Genomic DNA, 20,311 nt, shown 5'->3' on the forward strand with positions numbered 1-20,311 from the left:
TACGGACGAAGAGACTGAGGCTCAGAGAGGTTCTAAATCCCACAGTGTGAAGGTGGGGAAAGGGGCGTTATAGTTTGAATCATGTCCCCAGTAAAGGCATGTTCAGGTCTTGCCCCTGGTCGGGTGGCCATGAACTCATTTGTAGTAGGATTTTAAAGATTCTGTTAAGGTGAGGCTGATCTGAATCAGGGGGTCCTAATCCGATATGACTGGAGTCCTTATAACAGAGCTGACCTGGAACCGGAGGCTGCAGGATTCAGCCGTGGAGAGAGGCGGCCATGTGGCAGAGGCAGAGGCTGAGTTACGGACGGCCTGCAAGCCAGGCCTGGAACCCTGCGGACTTCAGAGAAAGCCTGACCCAGCCAACACTTGATTTTGAACTTCTAGTGTCCAAAACCATGAGAAGACTAGTTCTGGCTGTTTACGCCAAACTGTCTGTGGCATTTGTTAGGGCAGTGCTGGCAGACGAGGGTGGGGGCCCAGGCTCGGCCTCAAATGCTGTGATGTGCAAGGAGGGAGCTGGTGGGGGCTGGCATGGGTGGGGGGTGCTCATCGGGTGGGAGGGGCAGCAAGTGAGTCCAACATGGGGGGCAGGGGCCTGGGAAGTGGGGAGGCAATGGTGGTCCTGGGCTGCGTGGAGGATGCCAGGGGCTGGGACACCCCCTTACCCAGGGCCAGAGGACATGGGGCGTCCGGAACCAGGCAGCCCGCTGCTTCACGTTGGCCGCCAAGGCCTCCGCATAGAGGTCGATGTTGTCCAGGGTGACGGGCTCACTCATGTTGGGGTACACCCTGTCCCGGGGTGGTTCCGGGAAGACAGCCACACCATTCCAGTAGAACCCCGACCTGCAGGAAAGTGGTGGGTTAGAGGAGCCTCTGCTCTGAGAAGGGAGCAGCCTGGGGGCCGGGGAGAGCACGTGGAGGTGGGGGAGGGCCAGGGCCCGGCACCCCCACCCCACTCGGGGCACCTGGTTCCAATCTTGGGCAGCTGTGGGACCTCGGACACACCCCTGCCCCTGCCAGGCCCAAACTCCCCCAAACCCCTGCCTCCCCACACCACGGGATGATACAATTGGGTTCAAACAAAATTCACTTGTTCACTTTTTTTTGTTCATGCTACCTCCTCATCTATCAGGTCTGGGGTCCCAGGGCCCCCTAAGCGGGCCTGGGACAGGGTGAGGCGAGTGAGGCACTCATCTTGGGTGTAAAATGTAAGGGGGTGCCCCAAACCTTGGTAATCAAGATAAATGTTTTTAATCCAGTATTTTCAAGATATGAAAATTAATGCAAAAAAATCCACAATGAACAAAATATCACATTTCTAAATTAACACAGGATCAGGATTAGGGAGTTTTCCTTTTGCCCCAGGTACCAATATGGCTCAGTACGGTGCCAACCCCAAGGGTGAGCCTTGGGGGTCCAGGCGGCCCCCAGCTAAGCATCTTCCCTGTCTCGTGCCTCAAGGCCAAAGGGGTGAGATCTGGGGATCCCTGGCTGGAGCCCATAATCCTAGGCTGGCATCCCCGCTGCGCCACCTTCTGATGGCTCTGAACCTCACTCTCCTCCTTGGCAAAATGTCTTGCAGACTGTTACAAGGATTAAGTGAAAATAATGTATAGGAAATAGCTAGTGACAACACCAGGCACATAATAGGGCTCGACAGTGGCACCGACTGTGAATGGACCCCACCTGACGTTGTCCTTCCCTTGGCTTGCTGGTCATTTCTACTGGCAGCGGGGCCGGACGCCTTGCCCTGGGGCTCCCAGGCACCAAGTGGCAGAGCTGGGACTTGAACCTGGGTTGTTCGACTCCATGGGGACCGCAGGCAGCTGGTGCCACGCGAGAGGCTCTGGAGCCGGCTGCCTGAGCCCAGCGATGGCTTTGCTACTTTCGCCAGCTGCGGGACCTTGGGCACATAGAGTGGGGAAGGGGATGGAGGGGCCTCCAGGGACCAGCTGGCTCAATTCCTCACCCTGAAGATGGGAAAGCCGAGGCCCGAAGCAGGAAGGGACCTCTCAGGGCCAGTGTGGGAGGATCCTTTAAATCACCCCACAGTGGGACAGAGACTCACAGCACGAGGCATCTGGAGTCTAACAGAACTAGAGTTAAATCCTGCCTCCCATTTACCAGCTGGGTAGCCCTGAGTGGGGCACTTCCCCTGCTGAGCCTCTGTCTTCTCATCTGTAAAACGGGGTCGATAACACCCCCCCCCGTGATGTGGTTTCTGTCCTTGATAAATGGGGAGAGCCACCCCCTGCTCATGGGGTCACCTGCGGGTGGATGAGCTGACATGGGAAACGTGTTTGGTGTGGCACATGGAAGGGTCTCCATCAAGATGAGAAACTGTATATGGAAAGGCATAACAAGATGGGATGAAAAAGTTCACAAGAGCTGCTAAAAACAGGGGCTGGGCAAAGATACCCAGGAGGGTGCAGGGGCTCCAGGCAGGCCGAGACATCTGGACTAGGACACACACCTGTTAGAGAAAGGGATGTGGGAGGGGGTGCAGTAGCTGTACTGATCCATGACGTGCGTGAAGATTTCCTGCTGCTCCAACAGGGACGGGGACCCTTGCCAGACGAACTGCAGCCCCTGCAAACCCAGAGGGAACAGGCTGAGGGCCGAGGGCTCCACCTCCTCCAGCCCCACGTGGGCCCGTGCTCACCTTTGACCATCTCTTGGTGGTGCATGGATAAGACCCCGCTTTGCTCCCTCCCTGGTAAGATGCTTCTCTCAGCTCCGGAAGACACAGCCAGCCATGGGCTGTGCCCTTCAGCCAGAGCCTACACATCCAGTTCAGCCCAACCCCCTCCACAGGGGGCAGGAATCTCTGCCTCGTTCTCCTAGAGAAGCTCAGACTGCCTGCCTGAATACCACGGGGACGGGAAGCTCATCACCTTTCACCAGGTACATGGTCTTCTTTTTTAATAGTTCTGATGGCCAGAAAATGCTCAGGTCTGCAAAGCAGGGATAAGAGGTGGGAGCTACTAACAACCAGCCCTGGGCCCCCCCGCAGGTCCCTAACCCCTCTGTGATGTGGTTTCTGTACTTGATAAATGGGGACAGTCACACCTGGCTCACGGGGTCACCTGCGGGTGGAACGAGCTGACACAGGGAACGTGTTTGGTGTGGCATATAGAAGGGGCTCCATAAAAATGTGACTTCCCTTGCCTATCTAGAGCCCAAATCCACTTTTGTGTCACTTCCTCCAGCCAGGTCTATCCTCGCTCTCCAGACCTAGAGACTGTCGGTGGGGTGGGTGGAGGATTAAGAGAAGCAGCTCAGAGGCCAGACTGCTGGGTTCTCATTCTGGCTATACCTTTACGAAAAATGTGATCCTGGACAGTTTTTCTTAAAGGTTTTTTAAAGCCTTTCAGGGGCAGGGCAGACCATGGTGGCTCAGTGGCAGAGTTCCCACCTGCCATGCCGGAGACCCAGGTTCGGTTCCTGGTGCCTGCCTATGCAAAAAACAAACAAACCTTTCAGGGCCTCAGTTTCTCCGTCTATAAAATGGGGATAGTTACAACAGTGCCCATCTCATAGGGGTGCCGTGAGGATTGAACCAAATGAAGGATGGACCCTGGCACTCCGTCAGTGTGCAGCTGCTGCAGCGTCGACAGCTGCTGCCATTGTGTCATTCCCAGAATAGCTGCCCACACCCCTGAAGAGTTAGGTGTCGCCACTAACTGTTCGTCCCAGAGGACTTCCCCCTCCCTTCCATTCTGCCTCTAGTCCGCCAAGCTCTGCCTCCTGAGCACAGCTCTGTCCTGGGTGCTGTGGGGGACCCAAGGAAGGACCCAAGGAAGCCCTCGGCCCCAGCCTCCGCCCCAAGGCAGGGCAGGGGTCTCCCGGCAGGATGCACCTGGCAGGGCCTGATGCTCGGAGGGGGAAGGAGCGAGGGGCGGGCCCGCAGCAGCAGGCAGGGCGCCCCCTCACCTGGGACTCCTGCAGGGTCTCCTTGAGGTCATAGTCGATCCTGGAGATGAGGTGGGCGTCAAAGCCCGCCAGGGCAAAGAGGGTGGGGGTTGTGGCGGACGCACCAAAGGGGTCGACGTGCCAGGAGAACTGTGGCCGGATCCCAAACGTCTCATAGAGAAACCCGTGTCCTTCTGCAGAGAGAGCATGACCTTGCTGACGGCCGGCGGGGTGGGCTCCTGGCTTCCTTGTCACCTGAGCACCTGCCCGGGGCACCCAGGCTGGCAGAGGTGAGGATTTCGGAATGAACTTGGACAAGGCCCTCATTCCAGCGATTCTCGTAGAGCCCATGGAAAATGCGAAAGGTAAACTTCAGTCTAGAGGTGGGGTGGTCCAAAAATATGTCCTCAAATTCTTTTGACATTTCTTACTTTAAGAAGTGAGGCTTAGGGCTTGGGGGTGGGCTAGACTGAGTGTCACTTCCAACAGAATGAGGCAGAAGTGACGGTGTGTGCAGAAGAGTAGGTCAGGAAGGGTCTTGCAGTTTCCATCTTGGATATGCTCACCCTCTCTCCTGCCACTTGCTCTGGGGGCACCGGGTACCGTATCCCGAGCAGTCCTACGGGGAGGTCCACGCCGCGAGGAACTGAGTCCCCCAGTTTACAGCCAGCAAGTTCGAGGCCTCCTCCAGCAAACCTCGGGCTGAGCTGGGAAGCGGCTGCTCCAGCTCCAGCTCAGCCCCCAGGTCACTGCAGCCCCGGCCGATGTCTGGACCATGACCTTGGCCAGAACCAACCAGCTAAGCCTCTCCCAAATTCCTCACCCACAGGGATGGTCAGATAATAAGTGTTTGATAGTTGAAGCCATTAAATTTGGGGCAATTTGTTATGCAGCAGGAGATAACAAATGCAGGTGGCTCTATCCCAGAATTATCCAGCCGTTCATTTATTCATTTGCTATGTAAGGACTGCCACAGAGAGAGGTGTTGGGGTGGGCACTGCAGGGAGAAATGGGATCCAGGCTTGAAGAAGCCTGGTGGATGAGGTACCCCTAACACTATCTTCTTAACTCCCTGAGCAAGGGGTGTCGCAATCTGCATTTTAAGGATGGAGAACTAAGACATGGAGAGCTCAATAACTGGCCACGAGTCTACATGCTTTTCACTGATGAACTTCTCGGTCCTGGAAACATTGGCTGAGGCCCAGATGGTGCCCGCATCTGGGGGCCAGGGCAGCAGTCAGACCCATAAGCAAGATCAAGGCAGGGTGAGAGGTCAGCGGCTGCTGGGAGGTGTGGGCAGGGGCTGAGGAAGATTCTGGGGTAGATACGCAGAGGAGGTGAGTGAGGAGAAGCCAGGGAGCATGACTGCATGGTCCTCCAGCCTCAGGAACCCCACAGGGGCAGGTGGAGGGGGTGCAGGAAGCAGAGAAGACAAAGCTGGAGAGGCCAGAGAAGTGGGAGGAGAGCTGAGAGGGTGTGGGGTCCAGGGTCCCCAAGGAAGGTGGGTTCAGAGGAGGGTGTGATCAACCATGTCACACTGTGAGGGGGCAGGCCAGCCGTGGAGGGTGTCCTCTCTCACCACACAGGCCACCCAATGCTGCCAATTCAGCAGCCTCTCTTTCTCATTTACAGAACCTTCACTTTGCTCAAGGAGCACCATGCCCTGGTCCAAGGGATGGATTGTGACCGATCTAAGCAGAACATTCTCCCTTGCCAGATCATGTTTTCTCAGCCTGTCTTGCAGTTAGAAAGAAGTAGGTGTGGTTCATGGATATAGCCAATAAAATGTGTGAGTTAAGCCTGCTTGGAAGTTCTAGAGGGAGGTTTCCACCTTAATTAAAAAGAGAGAGAGAATCAAGAAAGTCCCTTTCCCCTTTTCCCTGCCTTGAAAAATGGTTGTGTGCTGGCATGATGTCTAGAGCTGTGGCAGCCATGTCATGACCATGAGGGAAAGGACGTGGGAATCACACATATCAAGGAACTGCCTAACCATCCCCCTAACCATCCCCATCTTCTTAAGTCAACAGTAAATGTCTACAGGACTTAAGTCACAGTAACTCAGGTTTTTTTTGCCCTCCAGCAGAAAGCATTACTAACAGAGGAACTGGGTAACGACTGAATTTGCTAACCATCTCCCAACATACATTCTCCTGTTTTTCCTTTCGGAAACTGATCCACACACGTCCTCTTGCTTTTAGCAAGGCACATGGCCCCCAGCTAGACTACACTCCCCAGCCTCCTTTGCAGCTAGTGACGATCACATGGCTCTCTCTTGGCCAATGGGATGTGAGCAAAATGATGGCCTGCATCCCCCCGCCCCCACTGCAGCCTGGGGGTCATGTGACTATGTTTTGCCCAATGTGACCTGAGCAGACGTGATGTTGGCAAGTCCTGGGTCAGCCCCCAAAAGGACGCTGTCTGCCCTCCCTGGGGCTGGAATGGCAGCTCAAGGGGCGAGCCAGGTCTGACCGCGCATGGAGAAGGAATCCCTAGGGGTGGCCAAGGAAAAAGCCCGAAGCTCCCGGGATCTCTGGACACCCCCACGGGGCAGTCTCCCAATCGCTGCAGATTCGTCCATGAGTGAGCAAACCCTTCTCTCCTTCCGAGCTCCTGCCACTGTCTCTGCTACGGCAGCCCCGCCAGTGCCCATGGCCGGGCCCTGCGGACACCGCGCCCCCCCACCCCTACCGAAGCAGATGGAGGGAGACGGGCAGCATGGCTACCACCGCGCTGGAGGAACTGCTTTGCTTCTTTTTAAGGTGATGTTGAGCTTATCTGGGAGGAGGCAGAAGTGAGCCGGGGAAGGGGAAGACCATCTCATGACACGGGGGTTCCAGGGAGAGCTTGGTGTAGGGCTGAAAGCTGGGGTTTGACTAGCTCAGGGCAGGAGTGAGTGACTGCCCGGGCAGGGGGTGACAGCTCAGGGCACGGTCACCCAGGCAGGGTGATGGCCCCGGGAGGGCCAAGCTGAAGTCTGTGCTGGTCTCCCTTCCCTCCACCTGCACCTGGACCTTTCCTTTCTCCCCACTCCTGCCAGACCAGTGGTGTGGCACCCTGGCTGTGGGTATCCCTGAGGCAGCACCCAGCCCCTTCCCTGACCACCCAGCACTTGTCTGGGCCAGACCCTGCACTGGGTCCTCTAGAGATGAATCAGACAGTTCCCCTCCCCAGGGGAGCTTGCAGTTTGGGCTTGAAGGGGGCGGAGCTAAGGAACTGTGGGAACCCAGAGTGGACTTCTGTGGGGAGGAGGTGGGGAGGGCTTGTCTCCCCAGGTGACCTTGAAGGATGAGTTATTCAGGTGGAGAATAAGAGGAAACATCACCAGTGAAAGCAGACAGATGACACAGAGCCCAGCAGCTGTTGAGAGAGCAGGTAAAGGGCAGCAGGAAGCAGAGGGGAGCAAAACCAGAGAGGGAGGCCAGGCTGCAAGGCCTTGAATGCCGAGTTCAGGAGACTGTGGAGTGCTATTATAAGATAATTAAAAGAAAAAGTAAGGTTAAAAAATAAATAAGGGGTGAAAAAAAATGGGTAGATTGAAATACTAATGGTCAATGGGGGGGGTAAGGGGTATGGGATGTATGAGTTTTTTCTGTTCTTTTTTTATTTTAATTTTTATTTATTTCTTGTTCTGGAGTGATGCAATTGTTCTAAAAAATGATCAACATGATGAATACACAACTATGTGGTGACATTGTGAGCCACTGATTGTACACCATGTATGGACTTTATATGTGTGAAGATTTGTCAATAAAAATATTTTTAAAAAGACTACCATCATGTACCCAGTTGCCTTGCTGTGGCATCAAAACTAACACTTTAAATGGGGAAAAGAGAAGGACGCAGGTTCTGGAGGCAGGGAGTGGCCGTGGCACAGCCCCTGAGCCTGTCCTTTCACCCATCCTCTGGGGGTTGCAGCCCCCCCGCCTAGGGTGGCTGTGAGGTGAGGGAGGAGCTGCGCTCTGCCTGTGGAAGGTGGCTAGGACAAGAGAAGTGACGATACTGGGGATTGAGAAGAAAGGGCTGCCTCCAGCACCAGCTTCAAGGTCAAAATGGCGAAGTCCAGTGGTGGCAGAAGGACAGAAAGAAGGCAGTGGGGAGCACACGGGAAGGACCCCAGATTAAACAGGGGGAAGGGCAGCAGTGCACCAAGATTCTCTGCCAGTGCAGGCCTCTACCTCGCTGTCTTACAAAGAGGGGTGCCGAGAGGCTATGCCGTAGGGGAGCGAGCACGCAGCTGGAAACGGAGTCATGGGGCCAGGATTCAAGTCCTGCCCCATCCACAGCCCGTCTGCCCTTGAGAGAGTCCCCTCAGGTCTTTGGGTCTCAGTTTCTACATCAGCCAAATGGGACTGGAGTCGCGATGTCCCCTCATCAGCCTGCCATGAGGACGGGGTAGGGTGCTGCTGGGGCAAAGCACTTGGTGAACAGAGAGGAAAGTGCCCGCCAGGGTGGAGGATGGTGGCGATGGTGGTGATGGTGGTGACAGTGCTAATGGAGGCGGTGACAGTGTGACGATGAGGATGGCAGAGGTGGTGATGGCAGCTAACATTTTTTGAGCATTCACCAGAAACCACAAACTCTACGGAAAGTGTTTTAAATATACTAATCCAGTTTAATCTCACAAGGACCCTCTGTAGTAGATCCTATTACCAAACTTATTTTATCAAAGGGGACACCGAGGGCCAGGGAGGTCACATCCCTTGCCCAGGGACACAGGGCTGGGAATTGGCAGAGCTGGGTACAAACAGGTCCTCTGGCCTGAGGACCCTCACTCAACCCCTGCAGCCCCCTGCCCCGGCACTGGCATGGATATGACACTAGTGAGACACCGAGAGGGGCAGATGGAGACCACAACCCCCTGTGCAGACCCCCAGTCCCTGCCCAAAAGGAGGCCCCTAGGGTCCCTGGGATTGGGGCAGGGTGGTCACACCTGTGAGCTGTAGGATCTGGTCGTCAAGGTGAGTCACGGCCTCATCGTGCATGACCTGGCCTCCGAGGATGAACTCCAGCTGTCCCTCGGCCAGGAGCCTGTGGACCTTGGCACAGCGAGAAAAAGCCCAGGTCACACCCCCAGGCCTGGTGGGGTCTGTGGGGGACCTCACAGTGCCCCATAAAGCCCCTCAGCTTCGCTTCCCTGCTCACCTCACTCCCTGCTTTGTGAATCCCGCCAAAGCGGGACCTTGCCCTGTGTCCCCCCCCCCCAGGATGGCACCTGGCCCACCGCTGGCCTTCGGCAATGAATGAATAAAAAAACAAGTAAAAGCAGGTGTCTGTGTATGTATGCCTTACTTTCTAAATACTTTCAAACTTATAAAAATGTTGCAAGGATAGTTTGGAGCTCCCATATATCTTTCACCCAGAATCACTAACTGTAAACATCTTGTCCTTTTTGTTTTAATACTTGTGGTAGTTAGATTCAGTTGTCAACTTGGCCAGGTGAAAGCACCTAGTTCTGTTGCTGTGGACATGAGCCAATGGTAGGTGAATCTCATCTGTTGCTAATTACATCCGCAGTCGGCTAGGAGGCGTGTCTCCTGCAATGAGTGACGTTTAACTTAATTGGCTTGTGCTTAAATGAGAGAACACAATGTAGCACAGTCTAGCAGCTCAGCATTCCTCATCACAGCACTTGCAGCTCAGCCCAGGCCTTTGGAGAAGTCACCCCGGGGAAAGTTGTTGGAACCCAGGGGCCTGGAGAGAAGACCAGCAGAGACCATCCTGTGCCTTCCACGGAAGAAAAGAGCCTCAGTGGAAAGTTAGCTGCCTTTCCTCTGAAGAACCAACAAAATAAATCCCCTTTTATTAAAAGCCAATCGGTCTCTGGTGTGTTGCATTCCAGCAGCTAGCTGGGAACGGTGCACTCTCCCGGGCGGGCCGCGGCGGCTGGCGCCCTCCCGCCGCGCTTGGCGCCCCGGGCCGACTAGGAAATTCGGACGGGTACTCTCCCGGGCTGAGGCGGCCGGCGACCCTCCCCGCGTTCGGACCCCGGGCCGGCTGGCACTCTTCCAAGCCACTTAGGCTGGCGAACCTCTCCGACGGCGAGAGTTTTCCAAAGTTAAAGGACCCACAGCACCTTCTACTGGTGGGACCTGCAAACAAACGTGTGCCACGAGCGCCACCTACTGGGCAGGATAAGAAAAACAGAACCCAGAGATTTCACAGAAAAATCCTCCAAATTGTTGGGTCCAACACCCAGGGAAATCTGACTAAATGCCCAGACGCCAGCAGAAGATAATGGATCACGCTAAAAAAATTGAAAATATGGCCCAGTCAAAGGAACAAACCAATAGTTCAAATGAGATACAGGAGCTGAAACAACTAATGCTGAATATACGAACAGAAATGGAAAACCTCTTCAAAAACGAAATCGATAAATTGAGGGAGGACATGAAGAAGACATGGGCTGAACAAAAAGAAGAAATAGAAAAACTGAAAAAACAAATCACAGAACTTATGGAAGTGAAGGATAAAGTAGAAAAGATGGAAAAAACAATGGATACCTACAATGATAGATTTAAAGAGACAGAAGATAGAATTAGTGATTTGGAGGATGGAACATCTGAATTCCAAAAACAAACAGAAACTATCGGGAAAAGGATGGAAAAATTTGAACAGGGTATCAGGGAACTCAAGGACAATATGAACCGCACAAATATACATGTTGTGGGTGTCCCAGAAGGAGAAGAGAAGGGAAAAGGAGGAGAAAAACTAATGGAAGAAATTATCACTGAAAATTTCCCAACTCTTATGAAAGACCTAAAATTACAGATCCAAGAAGTGCAGCGCACCCCAAAGAGATTAGACCCAAATAGGCGTTCTCCAAGACACTTACTAATTAGAATGTCAGAGGTCAAAGAGAAAGAGAGGATCTTGAAAGCAACAAGAGAAAAACAATCTGTCACATACAAGGGTAACCCAATAAGACTATGTGTAGATTTCTCAGCAGAAACCATGGAAGCTAGAAGACAGTGGGATGATATATTTAAATTACTAAAAGAGAAAAACTGCCAACCAAGACTCCTATATCCAGCAAAATTGTCCTTCAAAAATGAGGGAGAAATTAAAACATTCTCAGACAAAAAGTCACTGAGAGAATTTGTGACCAAGAGACCAGCTCTGCAAGAAATACTAAAGGGAGCAGTAGAGTCAGATACGAAAAGACAGAAGAGAGAGGTATGGAGAAGAGTGTAGAAAGAAGGAAAGTCAGATATGATATATATAATACAAAAGGCAAAATGGTAGAGGAAAATATTATCCAAACAGTAATAACACTAAATGTTAATGGACTGAATTCCCCAATCAAAAGACATAGACTGGCAGAATGGATTAAAAAACAGGATCCTTCTATATGCTGTCTACAGGAAACACATCTTAGACCCAAAGATAAACATAGGTTGAAAGTGAAAGGTTTGGAAAAGATATTTCATGCAAATAACAACCAGAAAATAGCAGGAGTGGCTATACTAATATTCAACAAGTTAGACTTCAAATGTAAAACAGTTAAAAGAGACAAAGAAGGACACTATATACTAATAAAAGGAACAATTAAACAAGAAGACATAACAATCATAAATATTTACGCACCGAACCAGAATACCCCAAAATACGTGAGGAATACACTGCAAACACTGAAAAGGGAAATAGACACATATACCATAATAGTTGGAGACTTCAATTCCCCACTCTCATCAATGGACAGAACATCTAGACAGAGGATCAATAAAGAAATAGAGAATCTGAATATTACTATAAATGAGCTAGACTTAACAGACATTTATAGGACATTACATCCCACAACAGCAGGATACACCTTTTTCTCAAGTGCTCATGGATCATTCTCAAAGATAGACCATATGCTGGGTCACAAAGCAAGTCTTAACAAATTTAAAAAGATTGAAATCATATACAACACTTTCTCAGATCATAAAGGAATGAAGTTGGAAATCAATAATAGGCGGAGTGCCAGAAAATTCACAAATACGTGGAGGCTCAACAACACACTCTTAAACAATGAGTGGGTCAAAGAAGAAATTGCAAGAGAAATTAGTAAATACCTTGAGGCGAATGAAAATGAAAACAGAACATACCAAAACTTATGGGACGCAGCAAAGGCAGTGCTAAGAGGGAAATTTATTGCCCTAAATCCCTATATCAGAAAAGAAGAAAAGGCAAAAATGCAGGAATTAATTGTCCACTTGGAAGAACTGGAGAAAGAACAGCAAACTAATCCCAAAGCAAGCAAAAGGAAAGAAATAACAAAGATCAGAGCAGAAATAAATTGAATTGAAAACATGAAAACAATAGAGAAAATCAATAAGACCAGAAGTTGGTTCTATGAGAAAATCAATAAGATTGATGGGCCCTTATCAAGATTGACAAAAAGAAGAAGAGAGAGGATGCAAATAAATAAGATCAGAAATGGAAGAGGAGACATAACTACTGACCTCACAGAAATAAAGGAGGTAATAACAGGATACTATGAACAACTTTACGCTAATAAATACAACAATTTAGATGAAATGGACAGGTTCCTGGAAAGACATGAACAACCAACTTTGACTCAAGAAGAAATAGATGACCTCAACAAACCAATCACAAGTAAAGAAATTGAATTAGTCATTCAAAAGCTTCCTAAAAAGAAAAGTCCAGGACCAGACGGCTTCACATGTGAATTCTACCAAACATTCCAGAAAGAATTAGTACCACCTCTCCTCAAACTCTTCAAAAAAATCGAAGTGGAGGGAAAACTACCTAATTCATTCTATGAAGCCAACATCACCCTCATACCAAAACCAGGCAAAGATATTACAAAAAAAGAAAACTACAGACCAATCTCTCTAATGAATACAGATGCAAAAATCCTCAATAAAATTCTAGCAAATCGTATCCAACAACACATTAAAAGAATTATACATCATGACCAAGTAGGATTCATCCCAGGTATGCAAGGATGGTTCAACATAAGAAAATCAATTAATGTAATACACCATATCAACAAATCAAAGCAGAAAAATCACATGATCATCTCAATTGATGCAGAGAAGGCATTTGACAAGATTCAACATCCTTTCCTGTTGAAAACACTTCAAAAGATAGGAATACAAGGGAACTTCCTTAAAATGATAGAGGGAATATATGAAAAACCTACAGCTAATATCATCCTCAATGGGGAAAAATTGAAAACTTTCCCCCTAAGATCAGGAACAAGACAAGGATGTCCACTATCACCACTATTATTCAACATCGTGTTGGAGGTTCTAGCCAGAGCAATTAGACAAGAAAAAGAAATACAAGGCATCACAATTGGAAAGGAAGAAGTAAAACTATCACTGTTTGCAGACGATATGATACTATACGTCGAAAACCCGGAAAAATCCACAACAAAACTACTAGAGCTAATAAATGAGTACAGCAAAGTAGCAGGTTAAAAGATCAACATCAAAAATCTGTAGCATTTCTATACACTAGTAATGAACAAGCTGAGGGGGAAATCAAGAAACGAATCTCATTTACAATTGCAACTAAAAGAATAAAATACCTAGGAATAAATTTAACAAAAGAGACAAAAAACCTATATAAAGAAAACTACAAAAAACTGCTAAAAGAAATCACAGAAGACCTAAATAAATGGAAGGGCATACCGTGTTCATGGATTGGAAGACTAAATATAGTTAAGATGTCAATCCTACCTAAATTGATTTACAGATTCAATGCAATACCAATCAAAATCCCAACAACTTACTTTTTCAGAAATAGAAAAACCAATAAGCAAATTTATCTGGAAGGGCAGGGTGCCCCGAATTGCTAAAAACATCTTGAGGGAAAAAAACGAAGCTGGAGGTCTCATGCTGCCGGACTTTAAGGCATATTATGAAGCCACAGTGGTCAAAACAGCATGGTATTGGCATAAAGATAGACATATCGACCAATGGAATCGAATAGAGTGCTCAGATATAGACCCTCTCATCTATGGACATTTGATTTTTGATAAGGCAGTCAAGCCAACTCACCTGGGACAGAACAGTCTCTTCAATAAATGGTGCCTAGAGAACTGGATATCCATATGCAAAAGAATGAAAGAGGACCCGTATCTCACACCCTATACAAAAGTCAACTCAAAATGGATCAAAGATCTAAACATTAGGTCTAAGACCATAAAACAGTTAGAGGAAAATGTTGGGAGATATCTTATGAAACTTACAATTGGAGGCGGTTTTATGGACCTTAAACCTAAAGCAAGAGCACTGAAGAAGGAAATAAATAAATGGGAGCTCCTCAAAATTAAACACTTTTGTGCATCAGAGAACTTCATCAAGAAAGTAGAAAGAGGGCGGGCCGCGGTGGCTCAGCGGGCAAGAGTGCTTGCCTGCCATGCCGGAGGACCCCGGTTCGATTCCCGGCCCCAGCCCATGTAAAAACAAACAAACAAAACAAATATAATAAAACAAGAAAATGTTTAAAGATGTTTCCCTTTCTTCCTCCCTTCCTTCCTTCTATTCTTCCTTCCTTCTCTCTGTCTTTCCTTCCCTTCCTCCCTCTCTCTTTAAAAAAAAAAAAAAAAAAAAGAAAGTAGAAAGACAGCCTACACAATGGGAGACAATATTTGGAAATGACATATCAGATAAAGGTCTAGTAACCAGAATTTATAAAGAGATTGTTCAACTCAACAACAAAAAGACAGCCAACCCAATTACAAAATGGGAAAAAGACTTGAACAGACACCTATCAGAAGAGGAAATACAAATGGCCAAAAGGCACATGAAGAGATGCTCAACGTCCCTGGCCATTAGAGAAATGCAAATCAAAACCACAATGAGATATCATCTCACACCCACCAGAATGGCCATTATCAACAAAACAGAAAATGACAAGTGCTGGAGAGGATGCGGAGAAAGAGGCACACTTATCCACTGTTGGTGGGAATGTCAAATGGTGCAACCACTGTGGAAGGCAGTTTGGCGGTTCCTCAAAAAGCTGAATATAGAATTGCCATACGACCCAGCAATACCATTGCTGGGAATCTACTCAAAGGACTTAAGGGCAAAGACACAAACGGACATTTGCACACCAATGTTTATAGCAGCGTTATTTACAATTGCAAAGAGATGGAAACAGCCAAAATGTCCATCAACAGACGAGTGGCTAAACAAACTGTGGTATATACATACGATGGATTATTATGCAGCTTTAAGACAGGATAAACTTATGAAGCATGTAATAACATGGATGGACCTAGAGAACATTATGCTGAGTGAGTCTAGCCAAAAACTAAAGGACAAATACTGTATGGTCCCACTGTTGTGAACCGACATTCGAGAATAAACTTGGAATATGTCATTGGTAACAGAGTCCAGCAGGAGTTAGAAACAGGGTAAGATAATGGGTAATTGGAGCTGAAGGGATACAGACTGTGCAACAGGACTAGATATAAAAACTCAAAAATGGACAGCACAATAATACCTAATTGTAAAGTAATCATGTTAAAACACTGAATGAAGCTGCATCTGAGCTATAGGTTTTTGTTTTGTTTTGTTTTGATTTTACTATTATTACTTTTATTTTTTTCTCTATATTAACATTCTATGTCTTTTTTGGTTATGTTGCTAGTTCTTCTAAACCAATGCAAATGTACTAAGAAATGATGATCATGCATCTATGTGATGATGTTAAGAATTAATGATTGCATGTGTAGAATGGTATGATCTCTAAATGTTGGGTTAATTTCTTTTTTTCCGTTAATTAAAAAAAAAAAGAAAAAAGAGAAGGGATAATTGGAGATGAAGGGATACAGACTGTACAACGGGACTGGATATAAAAACTCAGAAATGGACAGCACAATACTACCCAATTGTAATGCAATTATGTTAAAACACTGAATGAAGCTGCATGTGAGGTATAGGTTTTTTGTTTTTGTTTTTTTTTCTTTCTATTATTGTTTTAATTCTTATTCTGTTGTCTTTTTATTTCTTTTTCTAAATCGATGCAAATGTACTAAGAAATGATGAATATGCAACTATGTGATGTTATTAAGAATTACTGATTGTACATGTAGATTGGAATGATTTCTAATTGTTTTGTTAATTCTTTTTTTAATTAATAAAAAAAAAAAACTGAATGAAGCTGCATCTGAGCTATAGGTTTTTGTTTTGTTTTGTTTTTGTCTGTCTGGTTATTTGTTTGTCTTTTTTTTTTTTTTTTTTTACTATTGTTATTACTTTTTTTTTCTCTATATTAACATTCTATATCTTTTTCTGTTGTGTTGCTAGTTCTAAACTGATGCAAATGTACTAAGAAACGATGATCATGCATCTATGTGATGATGTTAAGAATTCTTGAATACATATGTAGAATGGTATGATTTCTAAATGTTGGGTTAATTTCATTTTTTTCTTTTTTTTCCGTTAATTAAAAAAAAAAAGAATGTGGGCATGCCAAACCACTGGGCCGTTTAGAAAGTGTGATTTTGGTTTGCTTTTGGAAGGTGCCATGTTTATATTTCATTTATTCAACAGACTGAATAGGCACCTACTATGTACTGATTGAATGAGCCCTGTCCAGGCACTGGGGATTCAGCAGGAAACAAAGTAAAAAACCACTGCCTTCGTGGAGCTGCCCTGTTGAGTGGCCTGCTCACCTCTTGACCAGACACATTGACAGTGTCTCTCTCAGGGGGGCAGGGGACAGACAATGGGTTTGGTGGTGTCCACGCAAAGTGTGGATCTTTCGCTGGACACCCCTGGAGACATGCTTTGAGTCAGATACATGTGCCTGGAATCCCACCTGCTGTTCATATGCTGTGTGACCATGGGCCAGTGACCTGCCCCCTCTGAACTTGCCCTCTCTGAACTTTGCTGTACAATGGGCTGAAAATCCCCCTTCTCCATGGCTCTTGGGAGTATCCAATGAACTGATGTGTCAAACGGCTCAGCCCAGCGTGTGGCAAGTGGCAAGTGCTATCAAATGTTGGGCATCTTCCTGTGTCGCTCGCTCTGCTGAGGTCTGCCTGGACAACCTGTCCTGCCCTCTTGGCTTTGCTGCCCTGAGCAAGTTGCTCAGCCTCTCTGATCCCTAACAGAAGGTGCATGCCAGGGCGGAGCTAAGAGCTCCCTGAGCATCGTTCTCGGTGCTCTTGTCACATCACGTCGTATGTTCACTCTCGGCATGACCTCTCCGAGAAAGGGGAGGGCACCCCGTTTTATAGATGTGGATCTGCAGCCCACAGAGGCCAGTGGACATGGCCATCCCACTGGGAGGTGGTGGAGGAGGGACCAGGTCCTCTCTTCAGGGTGCCCCCCTCAAAACTCAGGGTGCGCCCCCACCTTCGTCAGGGGTGGCCAAGTCCTGTGCCAATGGGGGCCAGAGAGCCAAGGAGGCAAGAGGGTTTGGGGGCTCAGAGCCACGTGGGGAGCCATCGCAGGGGGCCCCCAGGAATGTGGGGCTGGCTTCCCAGAGCTGGTGTTATACCCAAGGACAGCAGGAAAGCCAGGGTTGGGCGTGCAGCTGGCCACGGGCCTGTCGTCTCTGGTCTAAGCAAGCCCTGGCCACAGCTAGGGACCCTGCCCACTTTGTGTCCTGCCCATGGCCGCTCTTCTGTCCTCCCTTGCCCCCCTGCAAGGCCACCCCAGCAGGCCACGTCACCTGGCGTTTCTGCTGGTCCGAGGCCACGCGCCCCCACCACAGCCGGAAGAACTCCTGCTCCACGGCCACAAAGCGGCGGTGGCTGCCACGGGCCAGCTCGGCCACCACGGAACTGTAGACGTTGGCGGCGTAGGCCCGCATGCTTTCCTGGAGAAGGGAGGACACCACGACACCAGCCTCGGTGAGGGCTGCTGGAGCGCCCCAAGGCACGATGAGTAAAATGTGGGGGGGGGGGTCCTGCCCGGCACGGGAGGGGGCTCCCCCCGTCCCGCCCCCATGAGCTCTCCCGCCTGTGATGCCTGCGTGCCCCATGGAGGAGAGAGATGGGACACGGGCAGCGACACCCGCCATGAGCAGAGGGACACACCGGCTCAGCCCGGGACCCCAAAGCCCAGGCTTGCTCTGAAATATAACGCGGGGAGTGTGGGTGGCGAGAGACGCGGCTGAGAGGAGGTGTCCTCGTCCCTCCCTGGGCTGCCCCCCGTGGGTCTAGCTGCCAGCCCTTGCCACTGGGTGGGGGCTCCCGGGGCCAGAGCCATGGCTGCTTCTGTCCCAAATGTCCCGTGTCCGGCACACGATGGGAAGGGCACTCTGGAATAACCCCCGAGTCAGCAGGCATGGGGGTTATTCCAGAGTGACCTGCGGCAAGGTGCTGATCCTCCCTGGGCCTCAGTTTCTCCTTCTGTAAAATGGGGATGGGTGGGCATGCTTCCCCAACGCACAAGCTGTCTCTAGCCGTGGGTGGGTCATCACCCCCAAAGGCAGTCAAATGTACCCCAGGACCAGATTTAACACAGCATCAAATCCTCTTCCCGCCTCTCGCTCATGAACGTCCTCTGCAGAGTTCCTGTAGCCACAATTCTCTTCCTCAATCCAAAAGAAAAGTGAAAGAGGCCGAGAAGGCCTGAGGTCATACTATCCAGTTACTAGCCCCAGAAACCTCCGGAAATCAGGCTTTGCTCTCTCTCTCTCTCTGCATTCTGCTCAACAAATGTTCCTTGGGCACCTGCTGGGTCAGTGCAGAGAGGACATGTCAGTGAACAAGACGGACAAAGCTCCTGCCCTGTGGAGTGTAGGTTCTAGTGGGGACCGTGGAAAATCCTCATGCCTGTAAGTCTGTAAGTGACATCTAGTTGTGGAAGATCAGGTGGTGCCAAGTGCCAGGGAGAGAAACGTAAAGGAGGTCAGGGAGATGGGGGCTGAGACAGGTTTGTTGGGGAAGACCCGGCCAAGAGAGTGACTAGATCACAATCCAAAGGAAGGAAGGGTGGAGGCCTGCCAGCTTCTGGAAGGAAAGTCATCCATGCAGTGGAACAGCCTGTGCAAAGGCACTGAGGCAGAAGGGGCCCAGGGCACTGGAGGGATAGCAAGGAGGCCAGGCTGGCTGGACAGGGAGAACCTGGAGGAAGGAGCTAGCAGGGCAACGTGGGGGCTGGATAATTGTTTCCTTTAGAGTTTCAGGGTTCAACTGAGACACTCAGGCCTCATCTAATGCCCACTGGGGTTCACAGGGCTGAGCGTGGTGCTGGTCCCCCCACCCCCATGTCTAAGGGGCAGAGGAGAGACGAGAATGCAGCCCCCTGGGTGCCGAGAACCCCATACTGACCCTCTCCAGTAGCTCCCACGTACCCTGGATGTCCGGCAGGGACTGCTGTTTTCACTTCACAGATGGGGAAATTGCTCAGGAAGCAAAGCCCCTTGCCCAAAGTCCTAAGCTGAAGCTTAAGGTGACCACAGGTCTGAGCTGGGGAGAAGCCTGCTGAATGCTTGCCCAGTTCACCTTCCAGGGGTCACCTGACATCCAGCTGACCTGAAGGCAGCCCCAGGCTCCCCTGGGAAATGATGCACCACGCCCACCCCCACACCAGGGACCCCTACTCCTAGGTTTCCACTCCCCTCCCCAGCCTGGTACACAGGGACCCAGGCCAATCAAAGTACCACCCTAAAGAAAGGGAAACTGAGGCCCAGAAAGTAAGCCTGGACTTGCCCAGGGTCCCCCAGACCAGGGCTCTGACAGCCGCTGCCCTCTCAGGTCAGGGCTCTTTTCATCTGACCTCAGCTGCTTCCAGCCTTTCCTATCACAGAAGGGGAAACTGAGGCTCAGAGACAGGAAGGGGCAGCCCAAAGGAGGCAAGCCAGGCACCCAGGCTGACCCTCCTCCTACGCTGGCCTCAGCCCCAGCTGGCCTCAGGACGCCTCCCCCCACAGCCGGGTCCCCACAGGGACCCAAGAAGGAAGCTTCGGGAAGGGGCGCACGGAGCGCGGCGCGGCCACCCACCTGGACCGTGTAGACCCAGCCCACGTCCATGTGGCTGTGGGGCACCACGAAGGCCCGGATCGGGTCCGCGGGCCGAGTCCCGGGTGGCCGCAGCAGCGCGAGCAGCGCGAGCAGGGGCAGCAGGGGCAGCAGGCGCAGCGGCTCCATCCCCGCGGCGGCGGCGACAGGGACAGGCGCGGGACGGACTTCCGGGTCCGCCGGGCGGGCCGAGCCGGCGGGGGCGGGGCCGAGCCCAGAGGCTGAGGATCAGGCGCCGGGGTGGGTGGGGTCAGGGTGGGGTTGGGGGAGGTGCGAGACCCGCGGGACTTTGGCCCCTTGGGCTGGCGAGGGGGTGGCGGCGCTTTGCTCATTGCCACTTAGCACTCCTCCCCCAACTCCCGTTTCGTGGCCTTCCCCGTCCTTTAAGCAGAATCCAAAATGCCACCTCTCCCAGGAAGCCTGCCAGATTGCCCCCCAGCAGGTGAAAACCTCCCCTGCCCA

General features: G+C 50.2%; 1 protein-coding gene across 1 annotated transcript in view; it reads right to left on the reverse strand.

Moving 5' to 3' along the window:
- MAN2B2 (mannosidase alpha class 2B member 2) overlaps nt 1-19,978 on the reverse strand; it is a 42,640-nt gene extending 22,662 nt beyond the window's left edge. Inside the window, exons 1-6 of the mRNA XM_077136355.1 lie at nt 19,832-19,978; nt 17,554-17,700; nt 8,846-8,951; nt 3,937-4,109; nt 2,477-2,592; nt 669-846 (exon numbers count right to left, since the gene is read on the reverse strand). Of these exons, the coding sequence (XP_076992470.1) occupies nt 669-846; nt 2,477-2,592; nt 3,937-4,109; nt 8,846-8,951; nt 17,554-17,700; nt 19,832-19,978 (867 nt within the window). The remainder of the gene's footprint in view (nt 1-668; nt 847-2,476; nt 2,593-3,936; nt 4,110-8,845; nt 8,952-17,553; nt 17,701-19,831) is intronic.
- Nucleotides 19,979-20,311: the final 333 nt, after the last annotated feature.

Source organism: Tamandua tetradactyla, chromosome 19 (assembly GCF_023851605.1).
Source record: "Tamandua tetradactyla isolate mTamTet1 chromosome 19, mTamTet1.pri, whole genome shotgun sequence".
Taxonomy (NCBI): Eukaryota; Metazoa; Chordata; class Mammalia; order Pilosa; family Myrmecophagidae; genus Tamandua; species Tamandua tetradactyla.